The sequence below is a fragment of the Panthera onca genome, chromosome D1 (genome assembly GCF_046562875.1).
Source record: "Panthera onca isolate mPanOnc1 chromosome D1, mPanOnc1 haplotype 2, whole genome shotgun sequence".
NCBI classification, from domain to species: domain Eukaryota; kingdom Metazoa; phylum Chordata; class Mammalia; order Carnivora; family Felidae; genus Panthera; species Panthera onca.
In genome coordinates this window covers 1,668,078-1,684,481 of record NC_138348.1, presented here as the reverse complement: position 1 = coordinate 1,684,481, position 16,404 = coordinate 1,668,078, and the positions used below count along the sequence as shown (strand labels likewise).

General features: G+C 64.3%; 1 protein-coding gene across 6 annotated transcripts; it reads right to left on the bottom strand.

The window, feature by feature from the left end:
* Window positions 1–1,067: 1,067 nt before the first annotated feature.
* Window positions 1,068–16,025, bottom strand: TSPAN32 (tetraspanin 32). 6 transcript variants are annotated; one of them, XM_060607573.3, is made up of 9 exons: window positions 15,884–16,017; window positions 15,258–15,372; window positions 14,380–14,477; window positions 10,264–10,338; window positions 6,631–6,732; window positions 6,106–6,192; window positions 4,454–4,537; window positions 4,065–4,156; window positions 1,068–3,527 (listed from the first exon to the last, which is right to left on the bottom strand). In XM_060607573.3, exons 1-9 carry the CDS (start codon window positions 15,947–15,949, stop codon window positions 3,377–3,379), a joined length of 870 nt encoding a protein of 289 aa, XP_060463556.1. In that variant the 5' UTR covers window positions 15,950–16,017; the 3' UTR covers window positions 1,068–3,376. The 6 variants fall into 6 exon arrangements, with proteins under 6 accessions (XP_060463556.1, XP_060463555.1, XP_078289954.1 ...); XM_060607572.3 differs by lacking the exon at window positions 15,884–16,017 and adding an exon at window positions 15,691–15,877; XM_078433828.2 differs by lacking the exon at window positions 6,106–6,192 and having other exon boundaries at window positions 15,884–16,025.
* Between the last annotated feature and the right edge of the window lie 379 nt (window positions 16,026–16,404).

Genomic DNA, 16,404 nt, shown 5'->3' with positions numbered 1-16,404 from the left:
AGTCCCCTAGCCTCAGCTACTACCGTTCTGTTTGTGCCCTTTGGAAGGGACCCGAGCCCTCCTTCTGGCCAGGATGGGGAACGCCTGCCCTCCGAGCACCGCTGTCCCCATGAGGACCGGGCTGCCGGGCCACTGAGGCTGTTCCCGGCACCTGGTGTGTCTAAACCCGGCCCGCTCTGCACGGCAGCCCTGCCCCTGCTCCGTCCACTCTGCCCCCGGAGCACTCAGGGACACCTGCCTGTGGCTTCGTCTCCTTCCAAGCCTGGAAGGCATCCTTCCGATGGGCATTGACGGGTCCTACTCCAGCTCCCACGGGGCCCAGCAGCAGGCACATCTCCGTCCCCTGTCTCTCTGGACACAGGGCCGGGCTGCTGGCCACTGCCCACGAGTCCACAGAAACCAAACGCAGGGGCTCCTCCCACCTGTCCCATTCTTCCCTCGCAGCTGGGCAGGCCTCAGGCGGGTCAGCCCTCGGGGCGGGGCCCTGTCGCCTCCCTCCACCAGCACCCGGACTTCCGAACAGGACAGCCCAGCAGCTCCGGGGTCACGGGCACAGGGCAGCGTCCCAGGGACATTGCTCGAGGGGTACAGTTGTGTGCTCGCTGTCTGATGGTGGCGGATGGGGGCCACCTCCCGGTGGACCCCGCGTCTGCCCCCAGAACCCCGTCCGGGAGGAGACACCTCACCGATGGCCTGCTCTCTCCAGCAGTTGCGACCCTCTCCCGGGCCAACTGCGGCCTCACCGTGGGTTTGGGCACCACAGCACATGGGGCTCCCGTGTCAAGGAGGCCTGGGGACTCCTCACCTCAGGGAGGGTGGAGCCCAGCCACCCGGCCTTCCCCTCGGTCTTTATCTTGATCAGGCGCCTCAACGTGGCCCCCGGACTTCCAGGTCTGGTTTCTCCTAGTGATCTCTGTCTTCCTGTTTCTTTCACCCCACCCCGCCAAGCTGGGACAGAGAGGCCAGACTTGCCGGGGACACTGCACTGGTGGGTCACCAGCCCATTGCTTGGGCCCACCCAGCCTTGCAATGGTGCTATATTAAGGCCTTGGTTTTGCCCCCGCACCCTTTCTTTCTTTCTTTCTTTCTTTTTTTCTTTCTTTCTTTCTTTCTCTTTCTTTCTTCCTTTTTTCTTTCTCTTTCTTTCTTCTTTCTTTTTTCTTCTTTCTTTCTTCATTCCTTTTTTCTTTTTCTCTTTCTCTCTTCTTTCTTTCTTTACTTCCTTCCTTTTTTCTTCCTTTTTTTCTTTCTCTTTCTTTCTTTTTCTTTTTTTCTTCCTTCCTTTTTTTTCTCTTTCTTTCTTCTTTCTTTTTTCTTTCTTCTTTCTTTCTTCCTTCCTTTTTTTTTCTCTTCCTCTCTTTCTTCTTTCTTTCTTTCTTCCTTTTTTCTTTCTCTTTCTTTTTTCTTCTTTCTTTCTTCATTCCTTTTTTCTTTTTCTCTTTCTCTCTTCTTTCTTTCTTTACTTCCTTTTTTCTTCCTTCCTTTTTTCTTTCTTTCTTTCTCTTTTTTTTCCTTCCTTTTTTCTTTCTCTTTCTTTCTTCTTTCTTTTTTCTTTCTTCTTTCTTCCTTCCTTTTTTCTTTTTCTCTTCCTCTCTTCTTTCTTTCTTTCTTTCTTTCTTTCTTTCTTTCTCTGTTTATTTATTTTTGAGAGACAGAGCACAAGTCGGGGAGGGGAAGAGAGGGAGACCCAGAATCCGAAGCAGGCTCCAGGCTCTGAGCTGTCAGCACAAAGCTCAATGTGGGGCTCAAACCCCCAAACGGTGGGATCATGACCTGAGCCAAAGTCAGACGCTTAACGGACAAGCCCCCCAGGTGCCCCAGCTGTTCTCTTAATAACCGTCTGGAGATTCCCTCGCTGCTGAGTTCCGTGTTTGTAGAGCTTAACTACATCCCCTTATCTTCTTTCCCTCTTTCCGCCACTGCTGTGCAGAGGACACCTCGCTGGTTGTGATCTTTCAAACACATTCTGCAGGGCACCTGGGGGGCTCCGTTGGTTGAACGTCCGGCTCTTTGTTGCGGCTCAGATCGTGGTCTCGCGGTCTGTGAGTTCAAGCCCCGTGTCGGGCTCTGCACTGCTAGGGAGGAACCCGTTGGGGAGCCTCCCTCTCTCCCTCTCTCTGCCCATCCCGGCTCTCTCTCTCTCTCAAAAATAAATAAACTTAAAAAATTATAAAATATGTTTTGTAAGCTGTAGGGTGACAAGCTGACCAGAGCAGGTCCAGAAGACAAATGCACGTGGCCGGAGACCCTGGGCTGTCCCCGAATGCAGGACCCAGGAGACCCTGGGGTGTCCTCGCCTGGGGACAAGCTCTTCCACTGAAGGAGGGCCACCGGCGCTACATGAGGTGGGAACACGCTTGCCTCCGGAAGCGTGCGTGCGTGGGCGTGCGAGGGGAAACGCAAGAGGAGGACGGTGGGGGGTGTGGCCACGTGCCCACTGTCTTGCCTGCCGTCCTGTCACAGAGGGTTCTTCCCTTTTGGAGGACCCTCCTTTGCTGGTCTTGGTGGCGGCAGGCCCGACCTCCCCAGAAGGAGGTTAAACGGCCCCAACATCCCTCTCTCCTTGGTCAGCTCTGCCGGGGCCTCGGCCTGGGCTGGGCCAATCCGGGGTTCCACCTGGGACTTCCGATTTCGAGCAGAGAGTGAACACCCTCAGGGACGGTTGGAGAGATTGGAGAGAGGTAGCTTGGGAGCCACCAGCGGGAGCGGCCTGGAAACTGGACGTCTACGGAGCCCTCCTGCCCACACCCCACGAGTCTCGCCTTCGGCCCTGGCACCTGTGAACACCCCACCGGAAGTGTGGGGCTTCTGCCAGAGACACGAGGTTCCCAGTGGGCCTTCTGCAGCCACAGGAACCCTTGCAAGTGAGCTCCCCGGCCGGGGGCAAGGGGAAGTCAGAGGTCTCAGCACAAGAGGACGGGCCTGCCTCGCCGGCTCGGACGTGAAGGCCTCACATGAGAAGGAACGGAGGTGGTCCGCTGACGGCTGGCAAGGAGGGGGCCCTCGGTCCTCCAGCCGCACGGACCTGTGTCCAGCCAGCAGCCGGACTGAGCCTGGAAGTAGGGTCCCCCGGAGCCGGCGGCCAGTGGGGCGCCCGGCCAGGCTCGGCCCTGGGCTCTGACCTCGTGAGACGAAGCAGAGTGCCCAAACCTGCCCCGTGGCTTCTCTGCTGCAACCACTTCCCAGTCTGTTCCCGCGGAGTCAGTGAGTGACCCCGGTCCCCTTGTCTGCTGAAACAGAGCTGGCCTCCTCCTCTCCTTCCCCGTCCCTCCGCGCTGCGGCAGAAAACACGTCGCACCCTCCTCGTAAGGCTCATGTTCAGGCCCGCTCAGCCTCTGTGGGCCGACGGGTGGCAGGACAGGTGGTTGAAGCAGCGTCAGCTGTCCTGGAGGAACTGAGGGCCCCCTGAGGGTCTGCTCGCACGCAGGCGGCCATCGAGAACGTCCGCTTCCATCGGGTGCTGGAGTGCGGGCCCCCCCGGGGAGCGTCTGAAGAAGCTGGGCTCCTGGGGCCGGCAGTCACGGGCTCTAAGAAGCAGAGGGTAATGTGAGGCTGTTCTAGAATGCACCAGGCCCCGGGCAGGACGGGAAGGCCGGGGCAGAGCGGTGGGGCTGGTGAACACCAGGAGGGCCTTCTTGGCCGCTGAGCCTGGGTCCTCCCTGCTCCTGGTGCACGGGGAGTCCTGGGGCTCCCCAGGATCACAGGTCTTGGCCTGGGACTAGTGCGGGGCCCCAGAAGCATCTATCTCTCGGTGCTGGTGGAGACAGCACTTGTGAGGTCGGGTCTCGGTGAGGAGTGGGGTGAAGAGAGGGGCGTCTCTGGGGGGCTGGTCTGGCAGCTCTCCAGCTGTCCCCCTCCCTCCACATGGCCAGCCACCCCCAAAGCACCCGCCTTAGAGGACTGGGGTACTGGTCTGGGGGTCCCAGCGGCCGGGGGCAGTAGAGACATCCCGGGAGTGGGGAGGGGCAGTGCTCTCTGGCCAGTGAACACCCAGACGCCTCCACCTGCCGCCGTCTGCACTCGGGGGGGGTGAGGTGGGGGCAGGCGGGCGGGCTGGGACCTACCTCCGGCTCAGGGTGTACTTGCCCCTACGGTCCAAGCTGCAGCCAGAGCGAAAGGCGAACCAGAGAAAGGAGCTGAGCAGCACAGCATACACCTGGGGGGGTGGGGGTGGCGTCAGCACAGGCACCGGCGGCTCCAGTGGGGCGTGCACTGCCTCCCTAGAAGGGTCTGGGCGCTGCGGGGCTCCCGCCTGTCTCGGGAGGTGGGCACCATCACCCCCCAGACTGCCTCCCTGGGGTCAGCAGCGTCCTCTCTGGCTCCCCGGTGTTCCCCCAGACCAGAGGTGCTAGCCTGGGGCTGCCCAGTCTGCCCTTCCATCGGGGGGGGGGGGGGGTCCTGTGGATGCAGGGGCAGGCGGTGGGGGAGGGGTGCCGAGGGAGGGCGAGCGTACCGTGGAGGCCAGGCCGATGCCAGTGAGGGTGGAGGCGATGTTTCCGTAGGTCCTCAGGAAGCTCCTGACCCCCACCAAGCAGTCCTGAGCAGAGAGCAGCTCGTAAGGCGCCTGCCCTGACTGCCCCTCCCCTGCCCGGGGTCGAGGGCCCCCGCCAAGGCGGAGACCCGCAGTGCCCACCGAAGGCGAATGCTGGTGTGATGGGAAGTCGGTGGGGCCTGGGAGCTCTGGGGAATGGCATCACAAACAGGTGAAAAACGGACGGACAGAGCAGACCTCTGTGGGGACTAGAGGTCGCTGCCCCAGGGTCCAGCGCGTGCCTTTCTTAGGCGTCCCCTGAGCAGCCTGTGCTGGGTCATGCATCTGGCTGCCGTGGGCAGGTTGGCTCTCCCTCACTCCCTGGCCCAGGGCTGGGTGCAGAGCATCAGTGAGGGGAGGGGTGGGGGTGCTGGCCAACAAGAGGGGCAGAGAAAGCACTGGTCTGGGGTCCTGGGCATACCCATCCAGTGCTTCCCCAGGGCATGGCTGCCACAGAGGCTCTGCCTCCAGAAAAGGGAGGTGACCGACCCATCTCTGAAGCACTCAGATGGCGGCATTTGGGTCTGGGGAAGATGTTGGCATTTGGGGCGGCTGCAGAAAGGAAGCACTTTCGGGATGTTGCTCTGAAGGCTGGATTGGGGGAGGGGAGGCTGGCTTGCCGTCTGTCTGTGCCTCTATCTGCCCCCGTGTTCGCTGGGCCCTGGGCCGCAGGACTGACTTCAGCTGGCTGGGAGGTTGGGACCTCTGGCTCCCAGGGCAGCTGGAAATGGTCCCAGGAGCTTGGGGCCGCGACGCTGCAGCCTGGCCTGGGTGCCCCCGGGGTGGGGGTGGGGGGGAATGGCCCCTGATCAGCCCCTCCTCCCCCTGTGGCTGCACTTCCTCTTGGAAGGCAGGCTGGGGGCCAGACCACCGTCAGGGACTCCACCCCAGCCCCTCCAGCGCCCACCCCCACCCCCTGAGGCCTTTACAGCGGGGACCCTGCCACTCTGGAAGGTCGCCGAGCGGCCCCTGGCCCAGCTTTGCAGACGGGCGCCCGAAGCCTCCTCCTGGGTGGCAGAAAGCCCCCTGCCAGCCCCGCTGGGCCCTCCTTTGCCCTCGCCCCTCCCCTGCACGCCGCCCTCCCTCCCCTGCTGGGCCCGGAGCCCTAGCAACCTCCTGTCTGTTTCTTGGAGGACGGCCAGGAGCCTCTGGCCCACAGATAGGGGTGGGTTTGCTTCCCGGACATGGGGGAGGGGAGCAGGGAAGGCGGTGGGTTGGGGGAGGGCTGGTGGGGTGGTCGGAGGGAGGGCCACGTCCTTCTCTGGGGGGCAAGGGACTTCCCAGCCTCTGTCGCCGAGGCCCTTGGGCGGGCTGACCGGGGCCAGGCTGTTCCTTCCCTCCGCGAATGCACTTCCGGCTCCTTCCGGAGGAGCCCCCTCCAGATCACTGTCTGTCTTCCACCTCCCTCTGTGCTTCTGGAGGCTTCCGAGGGCAGGCCTGGCCTTGGGGAGCCCCGAGCTGAAACTGCGTGAGGCAGTGGAGGCGTGAACGGAGCCTGGGGCCAGGTCCAGCCCTCACTGTGGCCTCCAGGAGCCCGGGGAGGGAGAGCCCAGGGTCCCGGCTGTCCTCCTCACCTGTCTGGTGGCCTCCTCTCCCGGACACAGACTGACCTCCGTGGCCCCCAGGAGGCCAAAAGGAGAGCTCTTCCCACAGCACAGGAACTGCAAGAACACGGGTGGGGGGAGGTCCCCTAAGTGTCACCACTTAGGTGACTTAGGTGGGACGGCTCACGTGCCCAGCTGGGCCTCTCGGGCCAGGACCCTGTGGCCACCTTGCTTGATGTGCCGTGTTATCGCCACCTTGAAATTCTTCTTCATTTTTTGACAGGAAGCCTTTTTAGTTTTGCTTCGGGCCCCCCAAATTAGGCGGCCAGCCCTGCCCGGGTCAGAGGGAGAAGACGAGAGGTCTTTGTACCCCCCTCCCCACGACCGAGAGGGCGTTGGTGGCCCGCGTCCTGGGACCCCCTGCTAGGCATCTGGCCCCGGCTGGCTGACTCTGGGAGGGCACCCTGTACCCATTTTCGGGGTTGCAATCCACCTGGGGAGGCCGAGTGTCCCGGAGCCGCCCAACGAGGAAGAGGCCACCCCCCACACGCTCACCGTGTCCTGAATGGCCACCAGCTGCTGCCGCAGAGTGGCGGACGAGCTCCTCACTGCCTGGTCATACACCAGATCGTAGGTGTCTAACACGGCATCCTCCACCTGCACGGAGAGCATCGCGGGAAGGCCTCTGTGCGGGAGAAGCCCCTTCCCTATGACAGACGCAGCTCCCCAAAGGCGGGCCTGCCCCCATGTGTCTTCCAAACAGTCCCCTCCTCCTTCCAGCAGGCAGAGAGCTCCCTGAGGTCTCCTGGGAGGCTGGTCACAGCAGTCCCCGAGGCTTCCCCTGGGGGGATCTTTCCCCACAGGAAGGGCCACCGATGCCGCAGTCCCGCTCTGGGGGCAGGGGTCCCGGCCACCATAAGCCAGAGCCCTGAGCCGCGGCCACCTCCGGCTCTGATCTTTTGGAGCGTAGAAGGCCTGGCCGAGGGAAGTGGCCACCCTACTTCTGTTGATCTGGAAATGGGGGTGGGACAGGGAAGGCTGGCAGCCAGGCCTGGGCAGAGAAGGCTGGGAGGAGCCTCCTGCCAGGAGCTCAGCTCCCCCCGATGGTCTAGGTCTCTCCCCAGAACCACCTGGTGGGGTCTGTAAAGCCAGGCAGCCGGGCTCCAGGGAAGAAGCCTGGGCCTCCAGGGCCGCTCTGAGCAGACAAGGCAGATAATGGAGAAGGAAGGTGTGGACAGGGGCCTGGCCCGGTTCTGTCTTCACCTCGCACCCAGCGTCACCCAGACCTCACTGCCTCCATCTTCCTAAGCACCTGTTCTGCAGACCTAAATGCCCGCCTGTTGCCAAATGAGTCCTTTGAAGACAAACGGGAATCTCACCACCTTTAGGAAGCCTTCCCTGACCGCCCTGGGGTCGATGGTCTCCTGGCGTGGGCCAGGCTTCTTTGAGCTCCCCTGTCCTGTGATGCCTCCTGTCCCTTCCTAGAGACCCTGAGCCCTCCCCTGCCCCCTCTCCACCCTGTGCTGTTGTCACACTGACAGCTGGGACACGATGGCTGCTCAGGGCTGTCCCCAAGGCTGGGGGTAAACAGATGACCCAGCATGAGCCTCATGCTCCCCGGAAAGGGTGGCTGTCCTGCTGGCAGCCTGGAGGACCGGGGTGGGTGGGCCACAGAGGGTCTCTTGGCCAGCCATGTCCAAAGCCCCTGTGCCTCAACAGGAACCAGAGGGACGTTCATCAACCCCTCCACACCCACTCCTGGCACTAAGGGACCCTCCCATTGAGACTCTGCACTGCAAGCCATCCCAAACTGGGTCAGCTGGTTTCCAGCCAATCGCTGGGAGGTGGGCAGTGCACTGGGCTAGAGGGCAGGCGTCAGGCTGGCCAGCACCGCAGTAGGGCCTGGCTGGTGGCCCTCTCTCTGCCTCTGTCTCTAGGTATAAAGCGAGGGGAGACCATGAAGCCACTGTGTCCCCATGGGAGGGCGTCCCTGTGAATCTGGGGGCCTGGGAGAGTGGGCCTGGGGTCAGCGGGCAAGTGGCTGAGTCAAGGAGGCCAGCTCGGACCGCCCTCCTGGTTGCATCACCCCCACTAGGGCCCAGGGAGTAGCCGGGTGGCCCACGGCCGGCTCTCGCGATTGTAATCTTGGCGTAGGAAGAAAATGTGCTGACCGGGGTCTGTCCCCAGGACCCCGGAAGCAGGAGGCACGGGCCCCCCGCTTCGGGCAAAGCTACGCCCCTCACCCAAGACCCCGGGGCCTAGCAGTGGGGGCCCAGCTGGACCCTCCCCACAGGCCTGGGCCTCTGCCCCCATTCCTGGGTTTGGGGGTGCTCTGGGAGCCTGGGGCCTTGTTTCTCCGTGACAAAACTGGAGTGCACCTGGTGGTCTTGGATGACTCTGTGCTTCTTGCCAGGGTCCCTCCTCCTTGAGCCTGACCTCCAGGACCCCAGGGGGGCCCCCTAGGATGGGTTCGGAGCCACAGGGGTGGAGGGGATCTTGGGGTCTCTGGATCCATACCCCCCAGACAATGCTCCTCTCGGATTCCCACCCGGTCACAGGGTGGTAACCCCAAATGATGCTGGGGGGGGGGGTGCACTGTCTAGGGTAAACCCCAGGCAGAGCGGGGCAAAGAGGCATTGACTCAGGACAATGTGCCCTGGACGGTGACCCCTGGGCCTGAGTACCTCCTCTATAGAGCAAGGCCATGACCATCAAACCCGGCCCGGTGACCCGGCCTCCTCCATCCGAGGAGCACGCAAAGGAGAAACGAAGCCCATTTCTGAGGGCAAGGGAAGCTAAAAGCACACAGTACAAGCCAGGCCCAGTCTCCTGACCCAGCTGCCCCTGGGGGCCTCTGCTTCTTCCTGCATGACCATCTCCGGGGGGCCCCGGGCAACAGAGACCCCGGGGCCACTGGGACTCAGACACACAGGCAAGAAATCCCGGCTTGTCACCTGCTGCCTGCACAGTGTTTTGCCAGAAACCGAGTACATTCTAGTCAGACTGGCCTCGGTTTGCCCGGGCTGGTCCTTTGGGAGCACACAGAGGAACTGAGGCCCAGCGGGGAAGGGATCACAGAAAGTCAGGGCAGACAGGGTCTACGCAGCAGAACTCTCCCATCCCTGTCTGCAGTCCCACCTGCTGGCCCCTTGGCTTCTCCGCCTGCTCCAGAGACCCCACCTGGGTCTGGGCTCTCATGGGTGAAGGTTGGGCCCGAAGGCCATCAGGATCTTGTCAACTGCTGGGGACTGCGGAGGGCCTGTGTCTTGTCCCTTTGGCCTCAGCCAGGGAGCAGCTGGGCTAGGGGCTTGGACCCCTGGGCCTCCCTCTCTGAGCCTCTTGGGTACCCGTTTCCTCTGCCCAGACGGGGGGCCTGCCTTGCCCCCCAGCCCTGCTCTGGGAGGGGGCCAGCCCCATTCCCCAGGCAGGCTCTCAGCTCCGTCTCAGGGCTCTGGATTCAGACAGAATTTCTGCAGGGCCAGGCTGTCCTGGCCCCTGTGCCCGAGGCGCTGCCCCCAAGCTGTGGTCTGGCCTCGGCCCCTCGGGTCAGCACCCAGGCCTGCGGGCTTTGAGCCTGGCTCATGTACGCTCTCTGGGGACTTTGGCCCCGAGGACTGAGTTATCCCAGAGCTGGGGCCTCCCCCCAGCCCCCAAATCGGGACGGGGCCCCCCCTCTCACACCCTGAGTCCATCCACACTGTGTTGAGATAGCAAGCACACAGAGGACAGCAGCTGACGGGCGGAGGGGTGACAGACATGGGAACCACCTCCCGTGGGGGTCCACCCCCCACGGGCATCACCGCCCCGATCACCACCAACACGGAAGCCCTGGGGAAGAGCCCACCCCGAAGTGCCACCAGGAGGACAGCTCTGCCCCTCCGTGGCCCCCTGGCTGCCCCTGCTCCAGGGCTGAAGGGTGGCTGTCATCTGGGGATAAGGCCTGGACACCGGCAGGGCTTCGGGGCAAGTTTCCGGAACACGGACCTGTCTAGTCAGTCCCTCAGGTCAGCCGGCCGCCCCTCCCCCGCACCTCACCCCCTTTCCAACTCCTGACCCCCCAGGCCTGGGGGGCTTCTGTGGCCTGTCCCAGCCTTCAGGTTCCAGTCCCCCCCAGAGTGGACTTTACCTGGCTCAGGTACCCCCTGCTCTGTGATGCTTGGGGGTGGGGGGGTGCGGGCAGGCACTCACCTGGGCAGGGTTGTGGAATCTCCAGAAGGCCACCTGCACCAGGACGCAGAACGCCAGGGCAAAGCACAGGAAGCCCTGGGGCGGAAGAGACGAGGGTCGCCCTGTGCGGCCCGGCCGGCCACCTCGAGGCTGGGCCTGGGCCCCCTAGTGCATGGGGTGCACACGCAGGCCGAGGCAGAGACCTGGGCTGCGGGCACACCGTTCCCAGCCCTTCTGGCTTGTTTGCAAATTCTTCCCCTATTGGTCATTCTGGCTCGCGGGGGCCTTTCCGTGGCAGTGCCACGTCCCCCCAACCCCAGGGAAGGAGGCAGTCCCCCGGATGATGGGAGCCCCCACCCAGTGGGGCTGCTTCCGGGGGCGGGCGCTGGGCTAGGATGTGGATCTGGGAGAAGGGTCCGGCAAGTGGAGCACAAGAGTGGGGGGTGGGGGCTTCTGCAGGTGCACAGGAAGGACTGCTCCTTTCTTTTTGCTTTCTGGAACGTGCCTCTGGGTCAAGCCCCAGCCTCTGCAGCTGGGCTTCTGTGGTTCTGGCTGGAAGGAGCTAGGGCAGGTGGGGCACCCCCAGGTAGGGGGAGTCTGGGCAGAGGCCCGCCTCCTGTCTTCACCCCCTGGGACCCCAGCGTTGGAGGAGATGGAGTTCTCTGGGGGGAATGTCTTTCCATCATCAGTGCCCCCACGGTGCCCTCCTCTCTCTGGCTCGGGGGTCTGGAACTGTTGAGCCCCCGCTGGCAGAGGCCGGGGAGTATTATGGGCCCCTCCCCGGAGAAGTGCTCATGACCCGAGCTTTCGTGGGCAGCTTCAGAAGGTCACCTGAGACTAGGAACCCCAGCTCACATGCCGCCCCGGGGATGTCACCCCCACTGCAGCTTGACCGGTCACCTGCGTGCCGGTGACCCTCAGACCTGGGACTCCGGCCAGGTCTCCTAGAGCTCTAGGCAGTTCGGCTGGCTGCTGACCACACAGCCTAGGTGTCCAGAGGCCCGCTGTGTGTGCCTCACCTCCCCGCCGCGCTGGCTTTGTGAGGGCACCACCGCCCCGTGCCGCGGGGCACAGTCCTCCCGGGACTGTCTGCAGCCTGGGGCAGACTGTGGCCGGGTTCTCCCCACCCAGCCACTGCCTCGCTAAGGATGACACCCAGGAGGATCGATGACCAGTGGAATCGAGAGATGCCCGCAGACACAGACACATGGACACTGGCTGGGCGGGGCCGGGACAGAGAAACAGTCCATGCCAGGGGCCTCCACCAGGTGCCCGGAGAGAGCAGGCCACGCCCACCAGTCCCCAAACTTGGTAGGAGCACTGGGACCTCTGGCTCTGCCCTGGGGTGCGTGGTGGGGGGCCGGGAGGGGGGAGCAGGCAGCCCCCTGTCTTCCCCTGCTGCCTCCTGCCTGCCTGTCCTAGAGATGGCTCCACCTTCCTCCCCCTCCTCCTCCTCCTCTTCCCCCTCCTCCTCTTCCCTCCTGCCTCTCCTCCCTCTCCACTTCCTCCCTATCCCTCCTCCTCCCTTCTGCCTCTTTCTCCTCCTCCCTCTCCCCCTTCCCCTCCTCCTCCTCCTTCACATCCCTTTTCCTCCCCTTTTTCCTCCTCCTCCCCCTCCTCCCTCTCCTCCTCCTCCCCCTCCTCCTCCTCTTCCTTCTCCTGTTCCCCCTCCTCCCTGACTGGCTGAGGGCCTCCTTCTCCATCTGGAAACCATCGCTCAACACTGCCTCCCAGGATGGGGGCCCTGAGCCAGCTCAGGAGACCAGCATTTTCCAGAAATCGCTTCGCTCCTCAGGAGAGAGCACGCCACCTCCCTCCCTCCACTCGCCCGCCTGCAGGGAGGGCCTCTGGCGGCCCCAGGCCCACCTCACCTCCCCAAGGGCCTGCACAGCCTGGAGCCGCTGGGTGCGGCCGGCCCAGCGCCAGCATTTGCTTTCTCCTTCTAAATAAAAACCATGAATAAATCAGCCGCCCTTTGGGCTCCGCTCATTTCCTGCTGAGAGGCCCGCGTGGGGCGAGGCTGGAGGAGGTGGGAGCGGGAAGGGGCGGGCGGGGGACAGTCGGGAAGGGTCCCCCCGCTTGCCAGTCCGTCCACACGCGCTGCTCGGCGTGTGCAGACGCACGGCCGCGCCAGACACCGCGGCGCACGAAGGTGCACGCGCAGGGGCGGCTCCCTGGCGCGGGCCCTCGGGGGCATCGGGCCGGGCGCCCAGGGAGGGGGCGGGGTGCCGCAGGCGGCTGTCGGCTCAATCCCGGTGCCCCTGCCCCCTGCCCCCAGGCCAGAGCGGAAGGCGCCCCGGAGCATCTGGACCAGGAAGAGCCGCTGCGGGCTGGGGATGCCCGGATCGGGTGCCCGGAGCGCGAACTGCGGGAATGGGAGCACCTCCCGCCTCCCGAAGCTTTACCGCTTCGGCCGGCACCACGGCGCCCCCTGGCGGCCGAGGCTGCCGCCCCGGCGCGGGCCTCTCCAGGCGGGCGTGCGGCCTCGTTCTCCAGCCTCGCCCCGCTGGCAGGCCCCCAGCCTTAGGGCTCCGCTCGGGGGCGGGGGTCAGTCCACCCGCCTGTCAGCTCCCTGAGCCGGGCCTTAGGGCTCCTGGTCACACAGACGGACGGCACTGCCGGTGCCCCAGTGCCCCCTCACTCCTGCCTGGCCTACCAGCCAGCGGGGAGCCGGTGCCCCTCGAGCCCCCCTGGGACTGCAGCTTTAGGAAAGGCCTGTGTCCCTACGAACCAGGAGTCATTCCCCAAACATTTGCTGACACGGGCTGGGTGGAGAACCCTGCCAGCCCTCGGCGAGCCCCGGGGTGGCTGGCTCCCTGGCTGGTGACCCCATGAACCGCTCTCAGGGTAGGGGTGGGGTCTGCAGGAGGAGAGGGCTGGAGGCAGGAGGGGGGTCTCCTAGGGGGTAGAGGGAGGCCTGGGGGACCCAAGGGGCTGCAGGGAGCCTGCCCTGCGGGCAGTGGAAGGGGCTCCGGGTGAAAGGCTCTGTGTCTGTTTCTTTGCTGCGCCCCAGTTACTCTGTAACTGTGTAGCACCCCCCCACCCCACCCTTGCATCTGAATAAACAAAGAAGCCACATTCTCACTCCAAGGGGGAGGCAAGAAACTTCGTCATCCTCCAACTCTGGTCCTAGGCCCCAAGCATGCGAGAACGTCTCCGCAGAAGGGAACATCATGTTCCGGGACGTCAGCTGTGGACAAACCTGGGAGGCACTGGCGTGGGCGCCCCCTCCCCCTCTGTGATGCTCACCTTTGACCAGACCCTACCCTGGAGTCCCGAAGAAACTCGTACCCCGGACCCCTTTGCCAAATCAAACCTGAGTGACGGAGGGACTTTCTCTCTGTCCTTTCTGAGTCCCCCCGTCTCCCTCCATCTTCTCTGTCACTGACCCTGATATTCAATAAACTTTTCACTTCCTCCCGCTCGCCTGTGACTTCTGTCCTGTGAGAAGCAGACGGCCCTCCTGGCTGGTTCTGCGGGACCCCCTCAGGGTCCTTGGGCCTGGCCTGCCTTTGTCAACTGGACCCTGTGCCTGGCCTGTAGGGAGTCCCGGAAGGGGCCCAGGCTGGGGGGGCATGTGCTGGTGGCGGCGGTGGCGGGGAGCAGGTGAGAGCCCAGGGTCCCTTAGGAGAGGAGGGCTCGCACCAGAGGGGGCAGGACGGACGGGCCTGGGGAGGCAGGGATGGGGACAAGGGCCCGCCGCTCTGGAGTCAGATAGAGCCTCCCCACGGCTGCAAGGGAGCAGTGGGGGCTCCAGGCCGCCTTGGGGCACCGCATGAGCCCCGACTGACGGTGATCTGGCCACCAGAGGGGTGGGGGGGGCATATCCCTGACTCCCCGCGTGTCCTCGTAACAGGAAATGGAAGCCGGTTCCCAGAGCCTCCAGCATGATGCAACCAGACCTCCCCGGGCCTTTGGCAATGGCTCCCAGGCCTGGGAGGGCCGACTCTGCCCCTCTGGATGATGGAGTAAAGGAGGCCTGGCAGAGGGGCCCTGGTTGGCCCCGGTGGATGGGGGTCCCAGCTGGCGCACAGCCTTCGGACCTCTGTCTCCGTTGCGACACTGTGGGGGGTGCTCCCAGCCCTGCCCGCTCTTGATCCCGCCCCAGGGGCTGGGGGAGGGGCAGGGAGAACTCACCCCAGCCATGAGGCCCCCGGCCTCCCTCACAGTGGCTACAGCACCCAGCACGGCGCCCAGGGTCAGGAGCCCAGCCAGGCTGATGCTGGTGCAGAAGGCTGGGTGGGGAGAGAGAGGAGGAGGTTAGGGGTGTCCAGGACGGGGGTCCGGAGTGCACAGGGCTTGTGTCTGAAATCCGACCCAAGGGTACACTTGGGGGGTGGGCTTCTGGGAGCTCTGAACAGGTCCACACGCCCCCTCAGGCAGGATGTCCCGCCCACCACCCACTCCCTCTCCTCCCAAGGCTCAGAAGGCCAGAGGGAAGGAGGAGGCCCGAGGCCCCGCCCCCCACTTCTGCTTCTGCAGTCGCCCGGGCTATCTCGGAAGCCACCAGGCAAGAGCGGGGTGTCTTATCAGTCCAGGCTCAAGACCCAGGCTTCCTGCTCCAGGATTCCGGCTTCAGGGTAAAAACTGGGGCCTGAGGGGCAGGAGGCCTGGGGCTGGGACCACGGCCCGATCCTGTGGGCCTCAGTCTCCCCCACGGTTGCCTTCCTTGGCGTCCTGTGCTCTTGCCTGAGACCAAGCCCCCAGAGTGCATCCAGGTCCCGGCTCCTCTGTCCTGGAGCAACACCCCCAGGACACGAGGCCATCTGGATGCTGCGTGACGGTCCCGCTTGTCCCCAGGCCCCCAAGGGAGGGCGGGAGGCCTAGGGAGAGGCAGAGGCTGTGTCCCGGGCCCTGGCTCTGCCCAGTGGAGAAGGACCCCGGGGTGGCCCTCTCTGCCCTGACCCACTGCCTGGCCCAGCCTGGCTCCACTAGGAGGCCCTCACCCCTGCCCAGGATGCCCCCCACGGCCTTTGCACCTGCAGCCTCCCCCATCCCGACAGGACCTCACTTACCCCAGCGGCGTGTGGCCTCATAGGGGGTCCTGTCTGAGGATGCGCGGCCGACGACAGCAAAGTGTGTCCCTAGGTAGTTGACAGCTGCCATGGCGGCCATAGAAAGGCCCAGTAGCTGGGGGTGGGGCAGACCCGCAGTGTGGGGGCAGGGCTGGGCGCAGAACGGGGCCCCAGAGAGCAGGGTCTGGGTGTCCTGGGTCCATTGGCCAACCTCCCTCGGCTTCATGGTCTCACTTGGGACAGGCTCACCTTGTCCCAGACACCGTGTTGCACACACAGATGCACCAACAACACACACACTCCCCACCCTCCCCCACCACACACATTCCTTTTCCAGCTGCCGAAAGGACCCAGAACCTTGGGTCATTCTGTCTGCACAGTGGAGGATGGGCCCACCCCACCCCAGCAGCCCCCTCCCCCTGCCCCCTCTGACCTGCGCTGCCTGGCTAGGCCCCCAGGGGCGTCCTGTCCCCACAGTCACCTGCCAGGACTCCACCACCAGGGGCTCCAAGTGCATGTCCCAGGGGCAGGATAGGGACAGCAGGGCTGGGTGTGGGGGAACCACAGTCCTAGAGGTCCGATAACGCGTCCCGCCCCCCACCCTTCCCGCCTGACCAGCCTGTTACCAAGACAAAGGAGCTGGTGACCAGCAGCTGGCACTTGGCCACCCTGACTCGACTCCAGGACTGCATGGTGGCCTCCTCCGGTCCCTGCTCCTCTTCCCTCCTTCCCTCCTCCGCCCCTCCCCGCCCACTGTGGTTTCCAGCTGGGCAGGGGCCTCTGACCACATCTGCCCGCCCAGGAGGTAGGTTGCGTCCTGCGTGTCTCTGTGTTTGTCAACACACCCAGAGGACTGAGCCTCTGGCTGCCCCAGAGGACACAAAGGCAGCAGGGGAGGGGTGGTGAGGCCAGCTCCTGCCACCCTTGCTGGCCCCCAGCCCTGACCCAAGGCACCAGGACCCCTGGAGGGATTCGGGGCCTCCCCCGAAGAGTGTGGCCTTGTTCTCGGTGTGGCCGCAGAACACATCCTGGGGGGAGGTGGGTGAGCAGAGAAGGGGCCTGGGGAGGGGGTGAGCTTCCTGTCCTGGGAGCATGCAAGTGGAATCCTGCCCCAGGCTTGATTCTGGGAGGAATGTGGGAGGCAGGA

Excerpts from the sequence above, each read along its gene's own strand:
- TSPAN32 (XM_078433826.2), bottom strand. The coding sequence starts at position 15,624 with ATGACCCAAGGTTCTGGGTCCTTTCGGCAGCTGGAAAAGGAATGTGTG. Across the intron at positions 14,478-15,257 it reads TGAGGCCACACGCCGCTGGG|CCTTCTGCACCAGCATCAGC; the intron begins GTAAGTGAGGTC and ends CTCCCCACCCAG. Across the intron at positions 4,538-6,630 it reads TGGTGGCCATTCAGGACACG|GACTGCTTGGTGGGGGTCAG; the intron begins GTGAGCGTGTGG and ends CTCTCTGCTCAG.